This window comes from Schistocerca americana, chromosome 5, assembly GCF_021461395.2.
Source record: "Schistocerca americana isolate TAMUIC-IGC-003095 chromosome 5, iqSchAmer2.1, whole genome shotgun sequence".
Classification (NCBI taxonomy): Eukaryota; Metazoa; Arthropoda; class Insecta; order Orthoptera; family Acrididae; genus Schistocerca; species Schistocerca americana.
The window spans coordinates 539,893,073-539,919,352 of NC_060123.1; the positions used below are offsets into that span (position 1 = coordinate 539,893,073).

Below are 26,280 nucleotides of genomic sequence, written 5' to 3' on the forward strand. Positions count from 1 at the left end.
GCATGTATACCTGTACTATCGTTGCCGGTGGTGGTTTCTTGTGGATTCTGATAAGAACAATCCTGTGACTGAACTGTTCACAGTAACACACTCTCTGTCCTTCCTTCGTATTCATAACGAGTCTTACTCCCATCATACCATTTTCTGCTGCAGTTATATTACCCTAAACTCATCTGACCAGAAATCCTTGTCTTCTTTCCACTTCACTTCACTGACCTCTAATAATCTAGATTGAGCCTTCGCATTTCCCTTTTTAGATTTTCTAGTTTCCCTGTTACGTTCAAGCTTCTGACATTCCAAGCCCAGACTCGTGGAATGTTATCCTTGTCTCCCTAGGACAACAGATTGCCCTGAACCTGTCTGCTCCTCCGCCCTGTTTGGCTAGGCCGTTGGCAGAATGAGGTTGACTTCTTACACCGGAAGTTTTCGGCCGCCAATGGTGATTATTAATGAAAATATAAACAGCGGTGGGATTTGAAACCGGGACCGAAAACGTTTCGGTTATGAATCGAAGACGCTGCCCCTGGACCACGGGGGGAAAATCTTCCGACGTTTCGGTCCCTGCTACATGTGACCTTCTTCAGGGTGTGTGTAAACAGTAACACCCTGAAGAAGGTTACTTGTATCAGGGACCCGAACGTCCGTAGTTTTATATATTGACAATGTGGTCACAAACCCAAAAAAATTGTATTGAATGTGGTACCTTATATTAACTCTTACTGTGTCGACAACAAAGTTTATTACTTTGTCCATACACTCGCTTTCTCCTCTTTGTATCTGACTGGTACGGTAACGAGTACAACGCGGAAAGTTTAGCTGCAATCACTTCGAGCAGTGAGTGAATGCAAAAAATGTTTCCCATTTCACACTGGACAAAACAAAACCCAGTATGTGGCTTCACGAGGAAATTTCGTGCCTGGTTTCTGCTGTGATGCCTGCCAACGAACAGCGGCGTGGTTTGAAGTTTCGTCACTTGGCATTCGCAGACCTTCCGGCATGCAACTGTCAGACACCGATCCCGCAGTAATATTTGACGCTTCGTTCACTGCTGTCACAGCACAGCGCTCGAAGCAATGTACCTGCAGCCATGTCGCGTGAAATGTTAACGAAGTCTTTGGCGGCAGAGCGACTTCGAATTGTGCCCTGTCCTGCGTGTTCACCCGAGTTCGCAACTCGAAATGAATAAACAATGTTTACCCCGTACTTCGCTGCAGCGTGTCACTTCTCTGGTCACCACTGTGAACGATCAATGCTGCAAGCTCCTATTTACTTTCAAAGTTGAACATTCTGTGTCCATTTTGACGTTCCGTATGTAAAAAGCCACGAATCGTGATTGATGCTGACAGTATCTATAGAATTTTGAAAATATGTTCAGTTTTTGTTCCTAACATTCCATAACAGTCAGTAAAATAAGTTTTGAATATATGTGTGTACAGAGTACGATCAGTTCGGATAGCCGAGCGTGCTGCATGTTAGCTCCAGAGACAGGAAGGAGGGGCAGACGTTGATCGAATCAGAGTCACGGATAAACGGCCATCGTTCCTCGTGCACCCACCAAAGTATGATTGTTTGGTAGTTCTCTACGCTCATCGAAGCTTGTGCTAGGCTGACGCTCAATTTCCGCGTTGGAAAATATTATTCACAAACAGTTCAAATACGATAACACACACAATAAAGTTTCTACTATTTACTCCGTTAAGTTGACTGGCGACTGTGGTGAGAGGAAGGGAAACCGGCCAAAATTAAAATAAACTTGCTAAATCCTGAAAACAGTGAACGTCGTTCAACGTGATTAACCATAAGAAAATAACATAAACTTCATTAACTGTGCCAGTGCTAACTAAGTGCAGGAGCTGTGACTGTGTGATATAATTATTTGTATTTTCTGCAACCAGTCACTATAATCTGGTTCGTTTAACTTAACAAACTGAAAAGCGTTTTAAGAAAGTTTTGCACAAGATCAGGCGTTTATTCACATAGAAAATTGTTACTAAAAGATGAAATAGGAATGCGAGGAGTCTGTTCTTTCAGACATATCCGAAACAACAGACAGCACACAAAATCCGCAGCTGTCATTCATATTATACAAGGTGGTTCACTGGTCGTGACAGGGCCAAACATCTCACGAAATAAGCGTCAAACGAAAAAACTACAAAGAACGAAACTTGTCTAGCTTGAAGGGGGAAACCAGATGGCGCTATCCTTGGCCCACTAGATGGCGCTGCCATAGGTCAAACGGATATCAACTGCGTTCTTTTAAATGAGAACCCTCATTTTTATTACATATTCATGTAGTACGTAAAGGAATATGAATGTTTTAGTTGGACCAATTTTTTCGCTTTGTGATAGATTGCGCTGCTATAGGCACAAACATATGGCTTACAATTTTAGACGAACAGTTGGTAACAGGTAGGTTTTTTAAATTAAAGTACAGAACGTAGGTACGTTTGAACATTTTATTTCGGTTGTTCCAATGTGATACATGTACCTTTCTGAACTTGTCATTTCTGAGAACACATGATGTTATAGCGTGATTATTTGTAAATACCACATTAATGCAATAAATGCTCAAAATTATGTCCGTCAACCTCAGTGCATTTGGCAATACGTGTAACGACATTCCTCTCAACAGCGAGTAGTTCACCTTCCGTAATGTTCGCACATGCATTGACAATGCGCTGACGCAAGTTGTCAGGCGTTGTCGGTGGATCACGGTAGCAAATATCCTTCAACTTTCCCCACAGAAAGAAATCCAGGGACGTCAGATCCGGTGAACGTGCGGGCCACGGTATGGTACTTCGACGACCAATCCACCTGTCATGAAATGTGCTATTCAGTACCGCTTCAACCGCATGCGAGATATGTGCCGGACATCCATCATGCTGGAAGTACATCGCCATTCTGTCAAGCTGTGAAACATCTTGTAGTAACATTGGTAGAACATTACGTAGGAACTCAGCATACATGGCACCATTTCGATTGCCATCGATAAAATGGGGGCCAATTATCCTTCCTCTCATAATGACGCACCATACATTAACCCGCCAAGGTCGCTTGTCGCAGCCGTCGTGGATTTTCCGTTGCCCAATAGTGCATATTATGCCGGTTTACGTTACCGCTGTTGGTGAATGACGCTTAGTCGATAAATAGAACGCGTGCAAAAAAATCCGTCATCGTCCCATAATTTCTCCTGTGCCCAGTGGCAGAACTGTACACGACGTTCAAAGTCGTCGCCATGCAATTCGTGGTGCATAGGAATATGGTACGGGTGCAATCGATGTTGATGTAGCATTCTCAACTCCGACCTTTTTGAGATTCCCGATTCTCGCGCAGTTTGTCTGCTACTGATGTGTGGATTAGCCGCGACAGCAGCTAAAACACCTACTTGGGCTTCATCATTTGTTGCAGGTCGTGGTTGACGTTTCACATGTGGCTGAACACTTCCTGTTTCCTTAAATAACGTAACTATCCGGCGAACGGTCCGGACACTTGGATGACGTCGTTCAGGATACCGAGCAGCATACGTAGCACACGCCCGTTGGGCATTTTGATCACAATAGCCATACATCAGCACGATATCGACCTTGTCCGCAGTTAGTAAACGGTCCATTTTAACACGGGTAATGAATGTATCACGAAGCAAATACCGTCCGCACTGGTGGAATGTTACGTGATACCAGGTACTTATAAGTTTGTTACTATTACAGCGCAATCTATCACAAAGCAAAGAAAGAGGTCCAACTAAAACATTCACATTTCCTTGCGTACTACACGAATATGTAACAAAAAATGGGGGCTCCTGTTTTTAAAAAAACGCAGTTCATATCTGTTTGACGTATAGCAATGCCATCTAGCTGGTTTCCCCCTTAAAGCTACACGAGTTTCGTTCTTTGTAGTTTTTTATGCTTATTTCGTGAGATATTTGGCCCGGTCACTATCAATGGACCATCCTCTTTAACTTGAAAGTGGAGGGGGGAGGAAGACCAGGAAAGGAGAGGAACTATTGGCATCAGCTGCATCAGGGCTTAATGGAGAATCAACGGCGACATGTATAAACGTGTACCAGACTTGGACTTGAACCCGTGATCTGTTGCTTACCTTTCTTAGGGAGTCGTGGATCTACTTCTTGTTGGCCCATCTCCTTATCTGACTAAATCTAATTTCAAAAACAAAAGAAACGAAAATAAAATCCGACCCTACTTGGGACCACCACTTTAACCCTGCCAAAAATAAAAGAAAAATGAACTATCCCTCTTCAGGCATTGCCCCTAACTATTGCCAAATATTCTCCCGAGGCTATAGGATCCACTGGTCTAAAATTCGTTTATATTTATTTATCGAGACGATTATAATCAGTAAATGTGTACAAATGAAAACTTTATAAAACAGACTGTTACAATAAAAATATGATTCAAAGGGTACACTAAAATAACTTTGTATAATGAATGCGCTACTGCAGCTAAAGGAATATTTCTTCATAAAATTGTGCAACTGGCGTTTCCTATCTCCAACAATGCCGTCTAAAATATGTACTACAGATTCATGCTGCACTGCTGATGCCTGAATGAATGCAGGGTATGTTGAATTAGCCAATCGCTTTACTTTCGCATTGCCTACAATTCAGGTCATTCCGTCTTCGATGTGATCCTGCACGGTACGCTACACTGAGCGTGGCTCTCCCCGTCTAACAGGGAGGTTTACGATAACACAGCGTAAATAATTTGCCAAAAGTTCACGGTACCCTAGAGTGCGTTCTAAAGCGTTGTGAGCGTTTTATAGGTACCACCAGTAGTCAAACTCCACTTTCTCCCCTTCACCGAAGATGTAGTCGATTGTCATTTCCTCGAACCATGTAAGAGCATGATATTTGGCGAGGAGAAAGTAATAGTCATGCGGGCAGAAAAGAGACCAAGGGTCCATCATGTGTTTACGAGGCAGATGCGTTAACCACAGTGCACTCAGACACAGTGTTTATCGAAAATACGCCGACTATCCTGGCACTCTCCCTGGCTAACCAACATTCCCACCTAGCGCCACCCATCCACAGTCTCAGTCCATGTCCTCCCGTACGAGGTCGAAAGAAAAGGGCATTCCCACTGAATATTGTACCTTCCATTTTCTTCCTCCCCGCTCCACCTTCAGCGAGGATGCACAATTACGTTCGACGTCCTGCTGGAAGTTCAAAGAAGCGAGCATGTATGACATATAGGTGGCGCTAGGTAGCAGCGTAGGTAAGCTGGTGAGCGTGCTGTGATAGTCCGAGCATTTACGATAAACACTGTGTCCGAAAGCGAAGTGGTTAACGAAACTGACTAGTAAGCAGGATATTCAGAGTTGGAGTCCCGGTCTGGCACACATTTTCACTCCTCGTCGCTGATTGTGCATTAGTTCCCGAAGCAGCTGATAGTTCCTCCCCTTTTCTTTCCTTTCTCCCCCTCCACCTTCAAGTTACAAAATAAAGTATCTTAATCTAAATTAATATAGAACTATTTTATTCACCGTTCGCTGCTGGAGTGGCTACTGGTGTATTGGGGGAGGGGGGGGGGGGGGAGTGGGGGAGGGTAGCTTGGAGCAGTGGCCTGACACCAAAGCCTGTGTGGGATCCAGACAGTCTTGCATGAGAGAGACAAACGACAACCAAACTGTCAGTATCCTTAAAAATGCAATAAATTAGCGATAGACGATACTCATCCACAAGTTGCTAGTCCTCCGTATTGTTCCGAGCGAATACATTACATATATGCCGAAACATGTGTGCCATGAATTACGATCAAATCAGTGAAAGATAAAGCAGTGCAGCAGTATAATTTAGAAGTATAATATTACACAACAGCTCCTCCAGTGAACTAACGATACAAATTAAGCTTTTGGCCATCAAAACTGTAAGTGAAGAACTACCGTATAAAAAGTCTGTCACACGATTATCGCACCACGGCAGTTGCTGCTAAATTATCTGCATCCCACACAGGTTGTGGTGTCACTCACAACAAACAACGTCACACAGCTCAACGCCAGCAGAAGAAACGACTGGACATCGATTTTTGGCCAACCACTGACCCCACTTGCTCCTCACAACAGAACAGAACAGTGCAGTTCTATATTACTTCAGCGTAAGATATTTTATCTTTGCATAATAATTCTTGTACGCATAAATGCCTGTTCGAAATCGAAAGATGCTTAAAATGCGTTTCAGTATGTTAACTTAAACGATATATACAGGGCGAATCGCCTAAAACTTGCACCGCAAATATCGCGAAAATAGAAACCGCTATTGACGTGCGGTTTTACAGAATGGATTGGTAGTCGGGGACTCGTATTGTTAGCCAATAAACAGATTGTAATTATACTTAATGAATGTATTTTTGTGTGTTTATACATTTCTTTAAATGGAGCAGTATTGATATTGACAAATTACATGTAGGGTAAATTAAAATATCTGTGGTATTTGTTGGAGGAGATACAGTATTTCCAAAAGTTTCCACACCTACACTTGTAAAGAATACCCTTGGTAGCACACAGTAAAGAACAACACAAGTTATTACATTAGTTATATGGATTCTCACCAGTTACGAGACAACTGACCATCACAGATCGTGTTCAAAATTACCTCCGGCAGTGGCAATACATGCTTGCAGTCTTGTATGCAACGACTCCTGCACACATGCCGCCATTTCAGCGCAGATGTTTTATCAGGTTGCAGTAATACGTCACTGCATCAGATAGAGTGTAGTTGGTATGTTCTTGTAGACAGCAGCTTTCAGCTTTCCCCTCAGAAAAAAACCTCCAGGCATCAAATCTGGGGAACCGGCCGGCCAAGGTACAGGTCCTCGGCCTCCAACGGAACTTTGAGCACTATGAACCGGACGGTCATCTTGTTCGTACCACAGGTTCCTGCTAGTCTGCAAAGGAACGTCTTTTAGTACCTGTGGAAGTTGGTCTGTTTGGAGGCTGCGATACTTGTGCATTTTCATTGATCCATCTATGAAACATGGGCCTCTGAGCTGATGGTTCACTATACCACATCACATGTTTACACTCCGTTGACGTCGATGCTCTTACCGACAAAGCCAATGGGTATTGTCAACTGACCAATACTGCATTTTTAGGCGGTTTACTTTGGCGTGACTGGTAAATGTAGCTTTTTCACTAGACCAGGTTCTGTACGTGATACATCTGGAGTATTCTGTCTTAATGCCCATGTACAGAAGTCAACACGAATCGTTTCCATGCAGCTCTTGATCGAGAGGTATGTGATGAGGGTGGAACCTATGTCGATAGAGAATCCGCAGGTCACTTGCCTGACAACAGAAACAAGAGCATTAATTTTCCCCTCTTCTGTTGTCCTTGTTTCCTTCTGTTACGTAGCACTAGGGTTGTAGTATCACTTTGACACAAATGGTTGAAGAGGTTGGAAAATAATATCCGAGATGGTTGACGTCTTTTGGGACATCTTGTTGCACAGGTGTCGAAGTTGAGTGACTGTAGGAAGATACAAGACGGCTTAGATAAAATTTCAAGTAGGTGTCATGAGAGGCAGCTACCCCTAAATGAGCAAAAACGTAAGTTGAGTGGGAAGAACAAACCTGTAATGTTCGATTTCAGTATTACTAGAGTGCAAGTTGATTCAGTCAAGTCTTTTAAATATTTGGGCGTAACGTTGCAAAGTGATGTGATGTGGAACGAACATGTGGTTTGGTAGGAAAGGCAAATGGTCGTCCTCGGTTTATTGGGAGAATTTTAGGAAAGGGTGGTTCACCTGTAAAGGAGACCGCATATAGGACGCTAGTGCAACCTATTCTTGAGTATTGCTCGAGTGTTTGGGATTCGTACCAGGTCGGGCTGTAAGGAAGACATCGGAGCAATTCAGAGGCTGGCTGCTAGATTTGTTACCTGTAGGTTCGAGCAAAACTTAAAGTGTTACGGAGATTCTTCGGGAACTCAAATGGTAATTCCTGGAGGAAAGGTGGCGTTCTTTTCGGGAAACACTATTGGGAAAATTTAGAGGACCAGCATATGAATCTGAGTGCCGAACGAGTCTGCTCCCGCCAACATACGTCGCACGTAAGGACAACGGAGATAAGATATTAGAAATTAGGGCTCATACTGAGGCGTACAGATAGTCGTTTCTCCCTCGCGACTGGAAAAAGAGGGGATGTGACAAGCAGTAGTATACGGTACCCTCCGCCATGCACCTTACGATGGCGTGAGGAGTATCTACGTAGAACAGATGTAGAGACATGTACAAGAACGAGCTGAAATCTTCCTAACCCTCCCTACACCACGAGCACGTCAGCTCTTTCTGCGTTGGTAAATCCCATTGCCCAAGCATGACATACTGGTTGGACTGTCACACACTAACTGACTATGAAGTTGCATTGCACTGAAGGAACACACAAGCACACCGTAAGCAAACATAGCAGTACCATACCTAGCAACTACGCAGGTTGAATGGCACAAACTGCAGTGTGGAAACTTTTCAAAATACGATATCTCGTAAACGACTCGGACTAGAATCATGCAGCAAACAAGAATGACAATCTAATTCACCCTACTCTTAGTTTGTTAATGTCAGTAGGCATGATTCCATTTAAAAAGTGTATGTTTGCACAAAAATTCTCCTTATTAGTATTATTACAATCTGTTTATTTATTGACAATACGAGCCCCTGACTACCAATCCATTCTCTGAAAACCGCACATCAATAGAACTTTAGATTTTCGCAATATCTGAGGTGCAAGTTTTAGGTGACTCACCCTGCATATATATTATATTTCAGTCCATGTTTTTGTTATATATATATATATATATATATATATATATATATATATATATATATATATATATATATATACATTAACAACCAATGTAAATACCAGAATACTGAATTCAAGCATGCAAACATTCATTCATATATGGTGCTTGTACAGTTGCCGGATGTCAGTTTGTGGGATGGAGTTCCATGCCTGTCGCATTTGGTAGGCCAATACAGGGATGGTTAATGCTGTTTCTGGATAATGATGGAGTTGTTCAAGAATGTCTCACATGTGCTAGACTGGAGACAGATCTGGTGATCGAGCAGTCCAAGGCAATATGTCGACAGTCTATAGGGCATGCTGGGTTACAACATCGGTATGTGAGCGAGTGGGCCGGCCGGAGTGGCCGTGCAGTTCAAGGGGCTACAGTCTGGAGCCGAGCGACCACTACGGTCGCAGGTTCGAATCCTGTCTCAGACATGGATGTGTGTAATGTCCTTAGGTTAGTTAGGTCTAATTAGTTCTAAGTTCTAGGCGACTGACGACCTCAGAAGTTAAGTCGCATAGTGCTCAGAGCCATTTGAACCATTTTTGCTAGCGAGTGTTATTCTATTGGAAAATACCACCTGGTATGCTGTTCGTGAATGGGGGCACAAGAGGCCAAACTACCAGACTGACGTACAAATTTGCAGTCTGTGTGCATGGGATGTAGATGTGAAGAACAAAGATGTAGAATGTTAATAAATTTTTATTTAATAAGCCGTAACAGTTTTCACATAAAAATTCGAAGCCATTACTTTTCAGCGCGCCCTCATATATTAAGAACAAATTTTGAACCGGACGAACACTATAACCATACTCAAAAAAAACGGAAAAATGGTGGTACATAATTCTCCTAAGTCGACAAATTCTATGAAAGCATCATTTCTCAAGTCTTGCTTCCCTTATCAAGTGCAACGTCAGAATTAACTCTTGGGGCGGAGTGGGGATTGCCTTTACTTTACCTGAATCGATAAGATCGTCGTCTAACAGATCGTCAATTTTCTTTACCGTTCTTGTGCGTGTTGATCATATCAGCAGCTTGGATAAGTCAGTTTTTAAGCTGATAATGGCAGGGTCTCACATTTATCTGCCTATGATAACTTCGTGATTAGCAGATAATTAAAATATGTAGAACAAATAATTGAAGACAGTGGGCTGCAGGTCTTACTCTAAGACCAATTGTCACAACCTAGAAAATCATAGGATCTGCCTCAACCCAGACGTACGTGGCGTAAGTAATAAAGTAGAAGCGTTTCATCAATTTCATGACGATAGTAAACATTGACAGCCGTTTACATTGGAATATGACCCAAACAGTTTCTTATATCTACACTAATTACACTCCTGGAAATTGAAATAAGAACACCGTGAGTTCATTGTCCCAGGAAGGGGAAACTTTATTGACACATTCCTGGGGTCAGATACATCACATGATCACACTGACAGAACCACAGGCACATAGACACAGGCAACAGAGCATGCACAATGTCGGCACTAGTACAGTGTATATCCACCTTTCGCAGCAATGCAGGCTGCTATTCTCCCATGGAGACGATCGTAGAGATGCTGGATGTAGTCCTGTGGAACGGCTTGCCATGCCATTTCCACCTGGCGCCTCAGTTGGACCAGCGTTCGTGCTGGACGTGCAGACCGCGTGAGACGACGCTTCATCCAGTCCCAAACATGCTCAATGGGGGACAGATCCGGAGATCTTGCTGGCCAGGGTAGTTGACTTACACCTTCTAGAGCACGTTGGGTGGCACGGGATGCATGCGGACGTGCATTGTCCTGTTGGAACAGCAAGCTCCCGTGCCGGTCTAGGAATGGTAGAACGATGGGTTCGATGACGGTTTGGATGTACCGTGCACTATTCAGTGTCCCCCTCGACGATCACCAGTGGTGTACGGCCAGTGTAGGAGATCGCTCCCCACACCATGATGCCGGGTGTTGGCCCTGTGTGCCTCGGTCGTATGCAGTCCTGATTGTGGCGCTCACCTACACGGCGCCAAACACGCATACGACCATCATTGGCACCAAGGCAGAAGCGACTCTCATCGCTGAAGACGACACGTCTCCATTCGTCCCTCCATTCACGCCTGTCGCGACACCACTGGAGGCGGGCTGCACGATGTTGGGGCGTGAGCGGAAGACGGCCTAACGGTGTGCGGGACCGTAGCCCAGCTTCATGGAGACGGTTGCGAATGGTCCTCGCCGATACCCCAGGAGCAACAGTGTCCCTAATTTGCTGGGAAGTGGCGGTGCGGTCCCCTACGGCACTGCGTAGGATCCTACGGTCTTGGCGTGCATCCGTGCGTCGCTGCGGTCCGGTCCCAGGTCGACGGGCACGTGCACCTTCCGCCGACCACTGGCGACAACATCGATGTACTGTGGAGACCTCACGCCCCACGTGTTGAGCAATTCGGCGGTACGTCCACCCGGCCTCCCGCATGCCCACTATACGCTCTCGCTCAAAGTCCGTCAACCGCACATACGGTTCACGTCCACGCTGTCGCGGCATGCTACCAGTGTTAAAGACTGCGATGGAGCTCCGTATGCCACGGCAAACTGGCTGACACTGACGGCGGCGGTGCACAAATGCTGCGCAGCTAGCGCCATTCGACGGCCAACACCGCGGTTCCTGGTGTGTCCGCTGTGCCGTGCGTGTGATCATTGCTTGTACAGCCCTCTCGCAGTGTCCGGAGCAAGTATGGTGGGTCTGACACACCGGTGTCAATGTGTTCTTTTTTCCATTTCCAGGAGTGTATTTTCCACCAAATCAACATTTATAGTATATTATGAAAACTACCGCTCTGAGTCATCTAGTAACTGCGAACTCTAGGTAACAAAGAGACAGGCTATAGAGGCAGCTTAAAAAATCACATTTTATTCAGGAATGGATCTTGTGAAGGATGCTGCCTTATCTGGGGTGAAAGCGTATGTCTACTTTCCGCATGCGAAAAGGACACATTTATATGTCTGAATGTTATCTATGGGTGAACACGCTAACCCCAAATGTGATAACACTCTTCCTGTTTCTATCATTCAGAGTACGTTTATACCCTATTGCTTAAATAAATATGTGAGTATCCCGTGTAAGAGGATCATTTTACCTCATTTTTACATATTTCTGGGTTTACTAATGTTTTACCCTAAGAAAAGTGAATGGTTGCTAGTATCTCTGTATGTAAATTGTTGTCATTCATAGAACAATATAGTGTGGAGTGCTGCTTAGGACCAGTCTTCGGACCAAAGACCCAGATAACAAGAAGTGGGTGCTTGGATTTTATTGAAGAATTTTCGTGATAACAGTGTTTCCTCATCAAGTGTTGAGGTTTCTAAGAAGTCTTCTTATAGTATCCTGAGAGGCTGATAATCCCGTGACCCTGGGCGCACCTTTCTGTGCGTATGCTTGTTGTCTCCTGTTACGGATACCTGATATGGATGCCGGAAAGTTTCTCGGGATCCTGCGCATGGAGTTACTTATTCTGCCTCTTCCGCAGACAAACTGTTGTTTTCCAGTAAATTTACAGAACATTTCTTGTAAACGGAAGCCTCCCATTGCTTATAGAGACGAACACGGTAAATATTACGACGAGTTAATCAATAACATGAAGACCACAGTTATGTCACTGTCGTTATCCCTTTCAGGAGGAAAATATCGTATACACAAACATCAAGAAACACATTAGCAGTAAACTGTCTCGTTAACAATATTCAATAAATGAGAAAATTTTAAGTAAGATGAAAATTTCATTGTCCCATCAGCCGTCTCTAAACAAGTATAAGTGTTGTTTTGTTCCTTCAAGCACATGCTGACATCATATATCAGCTATAGGATACTAATTACTATAAGTTACTCCGACTGTCACATGGCTTGCTGTGTGCTGCCTTCAGGGTATCTCCTGAATGTGGGATACATCAAACCACTCCGTGAACTTCAAAGAACAGCCCTGATCCCTGTTGCGTGTAAACTTAAACTAACTTAATTATATTATTCGGGCAAATACGTTGAACAGGTCTTAATTAGCATAACAGAGAACAAGCTGCATAATTAAGCTTATTTGGCTTAGACCTTCTCATCGAAATTGTAGAACCACGTTGAAGTAGTAGAATCTCTTGCTCCCATTATACACCGTATTCATAATTCAACTGAGAGCCACAAAAGGACCTACAATAAAATTCTGACCTCATTAATATCATTCACAGAAACTATTTTGTTCAAATGTGTGCGAAATCTTACGGGACTTAACTGCTAAGGTCATCAGTCCGTAAGCTTACACACTACTTAACCTAAATTATCCTCAGGACAAATCACACACCCATGCCCGAGGGAGGACTCGAACCTCCGCCGGGACCAGCCGAGAAACTATTTTAATAGCACACATAGACAGTATCACCATGAAGCCTTCAGCGAAATGAAAACTTACTGTCTTTTCAAGTGGAGTTTCAGTTCTCTTAGAAGATATGGAAGATGAAAGGTTAATCTCATACGAGATATTCTAAGTGGTTAACAATCTTTCCATAAATTAACTATTATATAAGTCACTAATAAACCACAGACTTTGAGCGATTCTAGGCGCTACAGTCTCGAACCGCGCGACCGCTATGGTCGCAGGTTCGAATCCTGCCTCGGGCATGGATGTGTGTGATGTCCTTAGGCTAGTTAGGTTTAAGTAGTTCTACGTTCTAGGGGACTGATGACCTCAGAAGTTAAGTCCCATAGTGCTCAGAGCCATTTGAACCATTTGAACCATCAGAAACTGTAAATAGTTTCAGTTCCCTCGTGACGTTACTGTCACATCGCGCTAAGCGATCTCGTCTCATTTTCCTGCTGCTATTTTGTTGTTATTTTTATTCTGAGCGCTGGACATAATTGCTCTGGAGGAAAACTCTGCGTTTTTCTCGCTGTCAAGGTTCGCTCCCGCTGTCGTCTCAGGTACCTGTTTGTTAGCAGAAAGCCAAGAGTCGAGCCTCCCAACGGAGATGGACAGTTTTCGCGGAAGTGGAGCTGTAGCCAGCACTGTTCTTTTGTGAGGAGAGCTGACGCCTGTCCTTGCTGAGGCAGAGGACACTGTGCCGTTACTGCTGTCTCCAGAGGATAACTGAGCTTGACATTTCCGCATTTTCTGCACAGATATCACAGGACTAATCGCCGCAGCGCCGCCCAGCCAGCATGGGAGAGTTGGATGCTTTCTCTCCAAAAATTCTAGTGTATCTGATAGAATGAGTCGCCTCCACCACTGTGACTGGCATGAAGAAGCCGACCAATCGAGGAAACACAACTCCAAGCCTGTAGGAGCCTCATGTTTGTGAATGTGCATTTTTTATGCCAAGAGTGGGAATCCTCTGCCGCGTACACCTATTTTTTTTTTCGAGAAATAAGCAATATTCTCGTCCGTCACGTTAAAACAGCATCGAGTCGTCCCTCCTTGTAGAATTGTTTGGAAGGTAGAGAACTGAAGAATGAGAACTAAGATTCGTGGCTATTTATCTCCCTGGCACCATCTGGTGCTCATGCACGCATGTTTTGATGATTTTGGCGAAATGTAATGGCCGCAGTCCGTGGTAGCGCGATCCATATTTTGAGCAGCTAGGTACTTACTTGTCCTGATAGGCAGCCTGAGCTGTCAATTTCATTTTAATTAGTGATTTGGTCTTATTAACTTTGAATTTGGGAACTCCCCATACAAGGATACCTTGTAGGGTTCCTCCATGCAGTCTTCCATATAATTTGGTACCCCCTCCCACCCCCCTCCACTCCCCTGCCAGTGTTAGCATTATTAAATTCAGTCGTGATTTTAGAGAACCTTGCTCTGTCTCGATACGTTGTGAATTGTGTCCATCAGCTGGGCAAATAAAAATTTGTTATAAGTAGACGTGAGCTAAATTTCCAGATCCTTTAATTCTCTTACAAATTTTTTAATAGCTAGGCAATTCACTAATAACAAATATATCCTCTTGTATACTGTGATGGTGTTATTGTTGTTAACAGTGGCCATACACACCGATCAGTTGCTCATAATTCAGTGAAGGTAATGAAAATAGAAATCGCTTGTCTTGAATGACTATAGATCTGTTTATTGATGAGGGAGAGTTGTGTCGACTTCCACTAGGATTACAACTTTGCCTTGCGTTGTTTCGTGATACTTTGGCTAACAATCCAACAGTGTTAAAACGAAAGAAGCGACAACATTTTTTATAGCAACGATGTCATAATGCAGGTCCTCCCGATGAAAGACGACAAACACGGATCTTTTACCCTAAATGGAGTAACATCCAAAAATTTTAAAAAAATGCTTTTCCTTAAGAAAAAGTACCTAATATTTACGCGCACGAAACCATAATTACATAGTGAAATCTCTATTCTTGAAAATAAGTGAATACAAGTATTGATTCTGAATTAGACAACATAGATATGTTGCAAAGGGTAATAAACTGTAAGGAACATTACGGTCTAATTTCCCATCGAGCCAAATCAGTAAAGAAATTTCACTCAGCTAGGATGAAGAACGAAAGTAATTTTAAAGAAAGGATCTCTGCATTCCGTTAATCGATTTAGGTCAACTATGGAAATCCAGAATGTCGATTTATATAACATAATTGCCCAGTATTCAACACACACACACACGCACACACACACACACACACACACACATATATATATATATATATATATATATATATATATATATATATATAAAGGAATTATTTATCGTTAGGCGTTCCGACCACTGACCATCCTCAAAGATTATGGGCCGCAATCGGTGATAAATTCGACAAGTTTACAGATGCCAAAGCTAAGAATGAGTTGGAGCTCAGATACCAGGAACTCTTCGGAGATACTTTATCTATTCGAGTTCATGTCCTCTGTAGAAGGCCAGTTGCTAAAAGGTGAAAGCCGAGCATATTCATCAAAAAATGTAGTCAGTACAGGAGAAACGTATTCTGTTACTGCAAACTTGAAAGGTGCATCTCATGTCAGAATTGTGGAGTGTCTATTCCGAATTCATTCATACCGAACGTACATTATGTGCACTAACTGCTGGGCCAGATCGTGCAGTGAACAACTGCAACTGCATTGTTACCAACAAAGAAATGGAACATAGCCACTACATTCAAACGCATGATAACAGTGAGAGTGTATTGTAAAATGATAATAGTTTTTGGTATATATATACACTCCTGGAAATGGAAAAAAGAACACATTGACACCGGTGTGTCAGACGCACCATACTTGCTCCGGACACTGCGAGAGGGCTGTACAAGCAATGATCACACGCACGGCACAGCGGACACACCAGGAACCGCGGTGTTGGCCGTCGAATGGCGCTAGCTGCGCAGCATTTGTGCACCGCCGCCGTCAGTGTCAGCCAGTTTGCCGTGGCATACGGAGCTCCATCGCAGTCTTTAACACTGGTAGCATGCCGCGACAGCGTGGACGTGAACCGTATGTGCAGTTGACGGACTTTGAGCGAGGGCGTATAGTGGGCATGCGGGAGGCCGGGTGGACGTACCGCCGAATTGCTCAACACGTGGGGCGTGAGGTCTCCACAGTACATCGATGTTGTCGCCAGTGGTCGGCGGAAGGTGCACGTGCCCGTCGACCTGGGACCGGACCGCAGCGACGCACGGATGCGCGCCAAGACCGCAGGATCCTACGCAGTGCCGTAGGGGACCGCACCGCCACTTCCCAGCAAATTAGGGACACTGTTGCTCCTGGGGTATCGGCGAGGACCATTCGCAACCGTCTCCATGAAGCTGGGCTACGGTCCCGCACACCGTTAGGCAGTCTTCCGCTCACGCCCCAACATCGTGCAGCCCGCCTCCAGTGGTGTGGCGACATGCGTGAATGGAGGGACGAATGGAGACGTGTCGTCTTCAGCGATGAGAGTCGCTTTTGCCTTGGTGCCAATGATGGTCGTATGCGTGTTTGGCGCCGTGCAGGTGAGCGCCACAATCAGGACTGCATACGACCGAGGCACACAGAGCCAACACCCGGCATCATGGTGTGGGGAGCGATCTCCTACACTGGCCGTACACCACTGGTGATCGTCGAGGGGACACTGAATAGTGCACGGTACATCCAAACCGTCATCGAACCCATCGTTCTACCATTCCTAGACCGGCAAGGGAACTTGCTGTTCCAACAGGACAATGCACGTCCGCATGCATCCCGTGCCACCCAACGTGCTCTAGAAGGTGTAAGTCAACTACCCTGGCCAGCAAGATCTCCGGATCTGTTCCCCATTGAGCATGTTTGGGACTGGATGAAGCGTCGTCTCACGCGGTCTGCACGTCCAGCACGAACGCTGGTCCAACTGAAGCGCATCTCTACGATCCAGCATCTCTACGATCGTCTCCATGGGAGAATAGCAGCCTCATTGCTGCGAAAGGCGGATATACACTGTACTAGTGCCGACATTGTGCATGATCTGTTGCGTGTGTCTATGTGCCTGTGGTTCCGTCAGTGTGATCATGTGATGTATCTGACCCCAGGAATGTGTCAATAAAGTTTCCCCTTCCTGGGACAATGAATTCACGGTGTTCTTATTTCAATTTCCAGGAGTACATATATATATATATATATATATATAAATTTATAATGACAGGCCAACAAAATATATGTTAAAGAAAACAAAAAATAACGAATAAACACAGTAACAAAGAGGCGCTATAAACCTAATTAGAAGCGTGTTGATGTAGTTGACTATGGGAACAGGTATCAACTTCCGAATAAATAAGGAAGTTAATAAATTAGTGACACCCTAAATAAATAAATATAAGTAAATAAATATAAACCACTGTTCCAACAAGAAAAGAAAATATACGCCCTGTCCATATAATGATGGACAGCATGTAGACTTTATACAACTGATATCACTAAGCTAGAGTGAAGGTTTGTCATCGATATTTACAGAACAAAGTATTACGATTGTTATGCACCGTTACTACCGTTGTGGTACATACAGAAATTCATTGCTGTTAGAATACCTGTGAACGAAGGGATATTACCTTAGCTCCTTGTATGTCACTAAACATGGTTAACTCAGAAGTAACACACGTAACTGCTCTTGTCCCACGGATACCAATATCTAGATTAGAGTGCCCGATAAGTAACAATACCATAAGCTAATGAGTTTTTAAATATGAACGACATCTGTAATAACTTTAACCTAATTGTATAAACATGGCGCGATCACTTTGCGTTGCATTATCGTACTTGTAACTTAAAAACCCTATAGACACCGCGACGATTATTCTTCAGATATTTCTCTATATGGAGATTCTCTTTATCAGTTGGTCTCCGTTTATAAGAGTGCTCTGCAATTTAAATTTGACATTGCTATATCAACTGGGTAGGTACAGTAAAAGTGTATCTCAGTTTTCGCGCATGGGAACTGTAATTTTTAGCTTCTCTCACGAAAGAAACTAAAAGCTCGGAATAAATAAATTTCATTATTATTCATATCGTACGGAACAGTACGTTATAAAAACTGTCTTGTAACAATTATTCTGAAGGTAGTAATTCCAACATATATTTCAGGGTGAAAACGGAAGTTTGGCTCGTTAGTAGTAGACAACTAATGTCTGTGAACACAAGGAAGATTCATCAGCAATATGGAATTCTACCATTTTCTTACAGTATGTGTTCACAGATTCTATAATTTTTTAAAGCATTTTTAAAGAATATATTTACGAAGCACTCTTAGGGGAAAGAGCAAAGGCATTCGTCAATACGTAAAGGCATTCGGAACAAGGAATCAGTAAGAAATTTTGTAAATCAGTTGTGACACTTATGATGCAGGAATCATGAAAAAGTATCCATGAGTCCAGCAATTGATATGTGATCTACTTAAGACAAAACACAAAACAGTAACACTAATAGTGTCATACAAACCTCCGGCTGCGGTTCTCCGTGGACGATGCAGACGAGCTGAGCTTCGTAGCCCTCACCAGAGTGAACCCAACTGCGCTCTACCTCGATCTCAGGTGGATCTGCAAAGCAAAGGGTACACATTAATGCGCGAATAGATGCGTATGTGTCCTCACTGTGGGCTATTCATCATTCACGTTTTATAAGTACCAAATAACTGGAAACTTTTAGTCCCCATATCAAGAGAGTATGGTTTGGTGCGTAAATGTTAGACGGCCAATCCAAACGTTTCGAGTTCACAATACTCACATGCAGGAAGTTTTTTTATTCCCATCACTTATCGCTTCCTACACCTGCGGCAACAGTCTATACATGTGGTTCGATTCCATCTATAACTTGCTATGTAAGTCAGTTTATAGGTATGAAGAAGTCAAGGCATATCGTTGCCTTCAGCCGAACTTTGAACTGACTTACCTAAATAGTTACAGGCAGACCCACGATTTAACGTGGAATACGTACCACAGTGCAACTCGGCATTCTTCATATCAACAAACATTACCAGATGTGAAGAAACTGATAAGTGACAGATAAAAATCCTAGGACTGACCAGGATGGAACCCGATACCTTTAGATTTGCAGTCTGCCACTACATCAGTGAGCTACTGATCGGAGAAATTAAATGCTTTAAGCGAATGTATTTTAGACAGATTCCGTTTCGTTTTAATAGACGTACATTTTGTACCTGAGAAACGTGTTCTGAAGTTTAAACTTCATAAGGCGTCAGAGACCGTTAATAACTAGAACCATTTCGTGACCCTTGCGCGCAAGCCAGCGCGCCGTTACTTTGCAACAGAGAGGTTTTCCAGCCACCGAATTTCAACACGAGGACCTGTCGAGTAAACCGCCGAAGACTTTCACATCGTTCTGCACACAGACGCCTGCTCAGAAATTCATGTCGTCCTCGCATCCAACATACCCGTGGTAGTGAGGAGCGTCCAAGTGGAAAGAGGCGTGGGCATAGTTGGTTCAAATGGCTCTGAGCACTATGGGACTTAACTGCTGAGGTCATCAGTCCCCTAGAACTTAGAACTACTTAAACCTAACTAACCTATGGACATCTCACACATCCATGCCCGAGGCAGGATTCGAACCTGCGACCCTGGCGGTCGCGCAGCTCCAGACTTTAGCGCCTAGAACCGCTCGGCCACTGCGGCCGGCCTGGGCATAGTATTCCTCGTCTCAGACCGTGTCTTCTCAGTACTCTGATGCACAACGTGCACCACGAATATTCCTACATTTATGTAGCAACCATTGTGTCTAGAAAGTATTATGTTGTGGATGAGATTGGAAGAGGAAGGGTAGGAGGAGGATGAGAAAGAGGAATGAGTGTTTTTTTGTCTGCATTGGGGGGGGGGGGGGGACAGGCGAAGGAGGGGGGAAAAAAGAGAGAGAGAGAGAGAGAGACAGACAGACAGACAGCTACTGTATACGTTTATTAAAAAAAAACGAGCTTTGCCGTAGTAAAGGCCGACCTGGCGGCGATATAGCGGAGACTGGTTAATCCAACATTATAAGTGGGAGATTATATGACACTTAATACAGTTCAAAATATATTCAAATGTGTGTGAAATCTTATGGGACTTAACTGCTAAGGTCAACAGTCCCTAAGCTTACACACTACTTAACCTAAATTATCCTAATGACAAACACATACACACCCATGCCCGAGGTAGAACTCTAACCTCCGCCAGGACCAGCCGCACAGTCCATGACTGTAGCGCCCCAGACCGCTCGGCTGACCCCGCGCGGCGCTTAATACAGTTCATTGCGGTTAACTGAACTGGGAGGCCTCGTTTGTCCTGCAGTTGCTGCGTCTGGTTAATGACTGGAACCCCCAGTTTGTCGTTGTTAAAGAGTTTGTTTACCGGCCAGGTTGCCAATGTTCACCACAATTTATTTGAAGGCTGCGTCAAATGCCGTGATTAGAAAAATCCATAAAAATTTCTTCGTATTTTGTCATTTTCCTTGTCTTCTCATGTTGGCCCCATAGACGGGCTAGAAACTGTAATTTTTCGGTGTGTCGCATGTAACAGATGGAGTGTGCTGTGTGGACGACTGTCCACGTGCTGGCAGATCTCGTGCAGACAAAGAGTGGCTTAGTGGGATCCCCTATTGGTAATAAATGTAAGTACTGGCATGTGTCCTACAATCAAGGAGGAGGAGGAGGATATTGGTGTTTAACGTCCCGTCGACAACGAGGTCATTAGAGACGGAGCGCAAGCTCGGGTGTGGGAAGGATGGGGAAGGATATCGGCCGTGCCCTTTCAAAGGAACCATCCCGGAATTTGCCTGTAGCGATTTAGGGAAATCACGGAAAACCTAAATCAGGATGGCCGGAGACGGGATTGAACCGTCGTCCTCCCGAATGCGAGTCCAGTGTGCTAACCACTGCGCCACCTCGCTCGGTATAATCAAGGGGAGCCTCCCTAACATCTTGGTGAAAATCAATGGACTGGAACCATATTAATTACATTTTGCGACTACGTCCTTCGCTGAGAAAAAACATAGTATAAGTATATATCTGTTACTGAACAATTACAGTGCCGTGGTTGTTGCTGTTGTGGCTAAATGGCTTGGTGCGGTTCTGTTAATCACGCTTAGTATTAATTTACTACTTTTTTAGAAGTCTGCGCTCGTTCGACAAAGAATCCTTTGCACCGCAGTGTCTGGTCAACTGTTCTGCTTGTTTTTCGTCGGCAGGTATGGTCCTGTTAACAACCTTGACCCACGTGCTGCGGACTTAACGGTGAGAAAAAACACACGCCGGAGCATTTTGTCACACGACGTTCCAGCGATACTGCGAAAATTTCGACTCAAGGGCATTACTGACTGGGTTGCCTCTGACTGCGCCATGTATATTCTTTGCAGTCTTCTCTCTCTGGGATTTAGGGAGCTTCCTAGTACGTAGCTCTTTTGCATGTATCATATTGTTATTTCATGTAGCGAATTGTAAATGGATTTTATGTGGTCAATGTGCACTATTTCGGATGATTGCCTGTATTTGTCGAACAAGAGCGCTGTCGGACTGGTTTTGGATGTTTACGTATTATGAGAGCAGCGCACATGTAACGATGCACGTCCGAAACAACACGCACTGCGGCGACTACAGCCACTGTGAATTACATGAAATGCATTCGCAGTTGGGTCTAGCTCTGAGTCGTGCACAGATAGGCAAAACGATTACGGCGACCACTCGTGTAAATCGGTAAATCCGTGTTCGATTCCCGGCCTTGCGCAAATTTCCCATATACAGCTGATGGTTGTTCATATTCGCAACTGCGAATACATTTCATGTACCTTTGAAATCGATTAGGCCGAAGCCTCCTTCCGCTGATTTCAGGTGTATATGTGGTGTATACAACCTTAAATATTTCTCCACGCCACAATAGTCAGGAGACCGCTTGTACTACAGCTTGTCGCAATTCTTTGGGCGGTTTGAGAATTTTACCCCTAAATCACGGTTTTGATAGCATATACACTACTAGAAAAAAAATTAGTACACCGGGAAATATGACGTCGATTTTGATCAGATGATGACATACGCCATCTGGAGGATAGTAGATGTTCGTGTGACTAGGGCGTCCCGTCGGGTAGACCGTTCGCCTGGTGCAAGTCTTTCGATTTAACGCCACTTCGGTGACTTGCGCGTCGATGGGGATGAAATGATGATGAGGACAACACAACACCCAGTTGCTAGGCGGATAAAATCTCCGACCCACCTGGGAATCGAATCCGGGCCCTCAGGATTGACATTCTGGCGCGCTGACCACTCGGCTACGGGGGGCGCATCCAGGTATCGTAGTGGCATAGCTACCAGAGCGTCATCTGTGTCTGCCTTTCAATAGGGAATGGTCACAGCCACGAAGCTCAGTGTGGTGGTGCATACGTGTGAAGCAAGCAGCAAATATGTCACGGAGACACACTCCTGTTTCCTACAGAGGACTGAGCCAGTTTAAAGGGGTCATATTGTGGTCTTGCGAGTGTCGGGATGGTCCTTTCGGAGAACTGCTACGCAAGATGGACATTCTCACACCCGTACACGACGTTCTACACGTCCACGCAGCACTGACGCTCGCCAGGGTCGTCGCATTGTAAAGGCAGAAGTGGCAGACCGTGCAGCTGCCACAGCACAGGTAAAAGGGCTTAGGAGCCGAGATGTCTCAACACGAACTGTTGCGAATCGGTTATTAGCAGTGGGACTACTCGTACGCACAAATCTATCTCCGTCTTGCATTCACGCCACAGCATTGACGAGTACAGCTCGACTGGTGCCGTCAGAGGACCGCTTGGGACATGGAATGAAGCGCCGTGGTCTTCAGCGATGAAATCAGATTCTGCCTGCACGCGAGTAATGTTCGTTAGTCCGTACAACGTAGATGTAGTGAGCGCTGCATCGTAGAGTGCATTCATCCAAGAGGTACTAGCCCCACCGCAGGCCTGGGGTGAGATAAGCTACACCTCTCGTTCAACTTTCGCCTTTCTTCAGGGGCGCTAACCAGCGCTCGGTATGTGCAGAATGTTGGACCCGTTCTTCTGCCGATCTTGCAACAGGAAGGCGAGGTTCCAACGCTCGGTCACACATTGAAACCTAACACGCTCTGTAAGACGTGCAGCAACTTCCCTGGCCAGTGCGATCTCCACACTTGTCTGCAATCGAGCTAGTGTGCGATATGATAGGAAGAGAAGTGACTCAATTGGCTCGTTATCCAACCACTCTTACAGAACTACTTGAACAGCTCGATCAGGCGTGGCATACCGTATCAAAAATGGTTCAAATGGCTCTGAGCACTATGGGAATTAACTGCTGTGGTCATCAGTCCCCTAGAACTTAGAACTACTTAAATCTAACTAACCTAAGGACATCACACACATCCATGCCCGAGGCAGGATTCGAACCTGCGACCGTAGCGGTCACGCGGTTCCAGACTGTAGCGCCTAGAACCGCACGGCCACCCGGGCCGGCCCATTACGTATCCCAGAACAGTATCCGGCATCTGTAAGATCGACTGCATCTCAGAGTCAGTGCTTGAATTGCCGCTAGTGGAATATACACCATGTACTAACGTGGGTGCTTCAGCGTGGGTGGGTAACTGGTACCTTAGAACCGCTTGTGCCGTCGATCTGCAAACGTAACGATTTCATGTACTCCACATGCACTGTTGCAACAATACATCTTGAGTGAGCTCGAAACATCTGAAAGGAATTAGTAATTTTTTCGGTAGTGTTTACATTTATTAACTTCATCTTTTCTGCCAGTGTCATATATCTCGTTGAGTTCTCTTTAGTTAGTTACTCTAGTTAGTTAATTACACTGACAGAATACAGTATTGCTCTGCAGTAGTACATTGCCATTTTTTGAATACTGGTTTCGACGTGTTGTCCAAGGATTTTATTTCTCTTTTATTAGGAACCAAGGCCGCATGTATTGTGTTCCTCTCTAACCGTTGTGATCACATGTCTGTTAGGGTTTATCGTTGCACACGGTGCTCTTTCGCATAGATCTACATCTTCCTTTAGCTTCTTCAAGTATTGGACGTCTGTAATAAATATTCCAAGATCATCTGTCTAAGCTTTACAAACTGTGCATGTGTGTCTGACAGTCAGACCCGAGCAGGACGAAGAAATTTTTCGGAGTAATGGGTCGGATGATATGAGGAGGAGTGCAATAGATAATAGTCATCCTATATTCCGACATAATGTCTTGGGACAGAATGGGATACCAGGCAAATGTAGCAATGTTATGTTAGCAAGTTAGTAGTGTGTCAGTCCCACATGATTAATGACTAGATTAAAATTTTCTATATTAAACTGGAGGCACACATATCTGAGAAGTCACTATGGAAGCAAGCTGGGCTTTACGGAGAACGAGGGAAGCTCAATAGTAGCATGAACGTAAGGAGACAGTCCCCACGCCCGTTCACAGAACAGCCCCCCGCCCCTTCCCTGTGCAAAGGGACCCGCCAGGCAGTTAGAGAGAGGGCCGGGTTGTGTTTTGAAAGGAACCCTCCTGATGCTGATCGTCCAAAGTCATACTCTACTTGTTAAATTTCCACGCAGTACGGGGACAGCAGAGACTGTTTTCAGAGAGCTGTGTGCTTGTGGTCATGAGATGCGTACTGCTTAACGTCAGACTCTGATGAACGACCATTGTGGGAAGGAAAAGAGGTAAATTAAAATTCTCTGAAAAACACAGGCTGTTAAGGTAACATGTTATAAAAGATGAATGGAAACAGAAGCATTAGGGCCCCTTTTGAAGATCGTAAGTCGCCGGTTCCTCACCCTGGTGCTGCAACTGAAAATAGTTAAGGAAATGTAAAAACGGCTGTCACTCGTTGACGTAAATAATTTAGGAGTGGGATTATCATTAAGAATTTGTATATAGCTGCCAGGAAGCTATGAGAGTTGTACTGAATTATCAGAAAATAAGGAAAATAAGTTCAGCTACTTTGGAAATGATATTTAGTCCACAAACAAAACAGGAACGCAAAGGAAACAGAAAGTTTCAGTTAAATAAGTAGAATCTTGCAGGTAGTGTCCTTGGAGTCTTTTGCGGTGACAAGGTCCAATAAAATGTTCTCGGTTCATAAGCCGTGTCACTTCGAATAAACGCCGGCCGCGGTGGCCGGGCAGTTCTAGGCACTACAGTCTGGAACCGCGCGACCGCTACGATCGCAGGTTCGAATCCTGCCTCGGGCGTGGATGTGTGTGATGTCCTTGGATTAGTTAGGTTTGAGTAGGTCTAAGTTCTAGGGGACTGATGACCTCAGCAGTTAAGTCACATAGTGCTCAGAGCCATTTGAACCATTTTGAACTTCGAATAAACCACTCGAGCTTTCTATAGTGTCTGCGCTATCGCCATCAGGAGTTAAAACCACAGGCAGTACTGAAGAATATGTAAGGATAGAAGCCCTAATACCTTGCTATAGAACAGTGGCAGTACCATACGCACCGCATGGCAGCGCGACATAAATAATAAGAGCAGCGAGATGATGCTTTTAAGTGGAGGAAGCCACATTCTGTCATACAGAAAGCTAAGGCAGCAGTCAGAGAATAACAGGGAGCTAGAAGAATTTGCGAATAGATTAATGTCTACAGACCGTAATGGAGAGTCTTTGTCGCAGGAATGAAAGCAAAGAATAATTATGTAAAGACGGTCAGAGGCAAAATTAATTAGAGAACAAGAGAAGAACTTTAAAGTATCCACAATAGAGGCGTACCATGAGAGAGTACAAAAGCGCGGACAGGTGAACAAGAAAACAAAAATTCGCACATGTACACGCACGCACACACACACACACACACACACACACACACACACACACACACACACACACACGAACAGAGAGAGATTAACAAGACTCCTCCACTACGCATATCGCTCGAACCAAAACAACCACGCTGAACTATCGCTCACGTAAATCTATAGATCCCTATGATCGTCACGTGACCCTGCCGCAAGTGTAAGTGTAGTGTGAACATTGCGAACAGTTCGAACGAAAGATTTGGACACGCAGATCGCCAGCATGAATCGCATCGAACATTTGTGGGACA

The 26,280-nt window shown here is 44.5% G+C and overlaps 1 protein-coding gene across 3 annotated transcripts in view; it reads right to left on the reverse strand.

The window, feature by feature from the left end:
• The window catches only part of LOC124615503 (lachesin-like), an 878,988-nt gene that overhangs the window by 165,054 nt on the left and 687,654 nt on the right, over nt 1-26,280 (reverse strand). For all 3 annotated transcript variants that reach the window (XM_047143457.1, XM_047143456.1, XM_047143458.1), the window contains exon 6: nt 18,694-18,791. In XM_047143457.1, the coding sequence (XP_046999413.1) occupies nt 18,694-18,791 (98 nt within the window). The remainder of the gene's footprint in view (nt 1-18,693; nt 18,792-26,280) is intronic.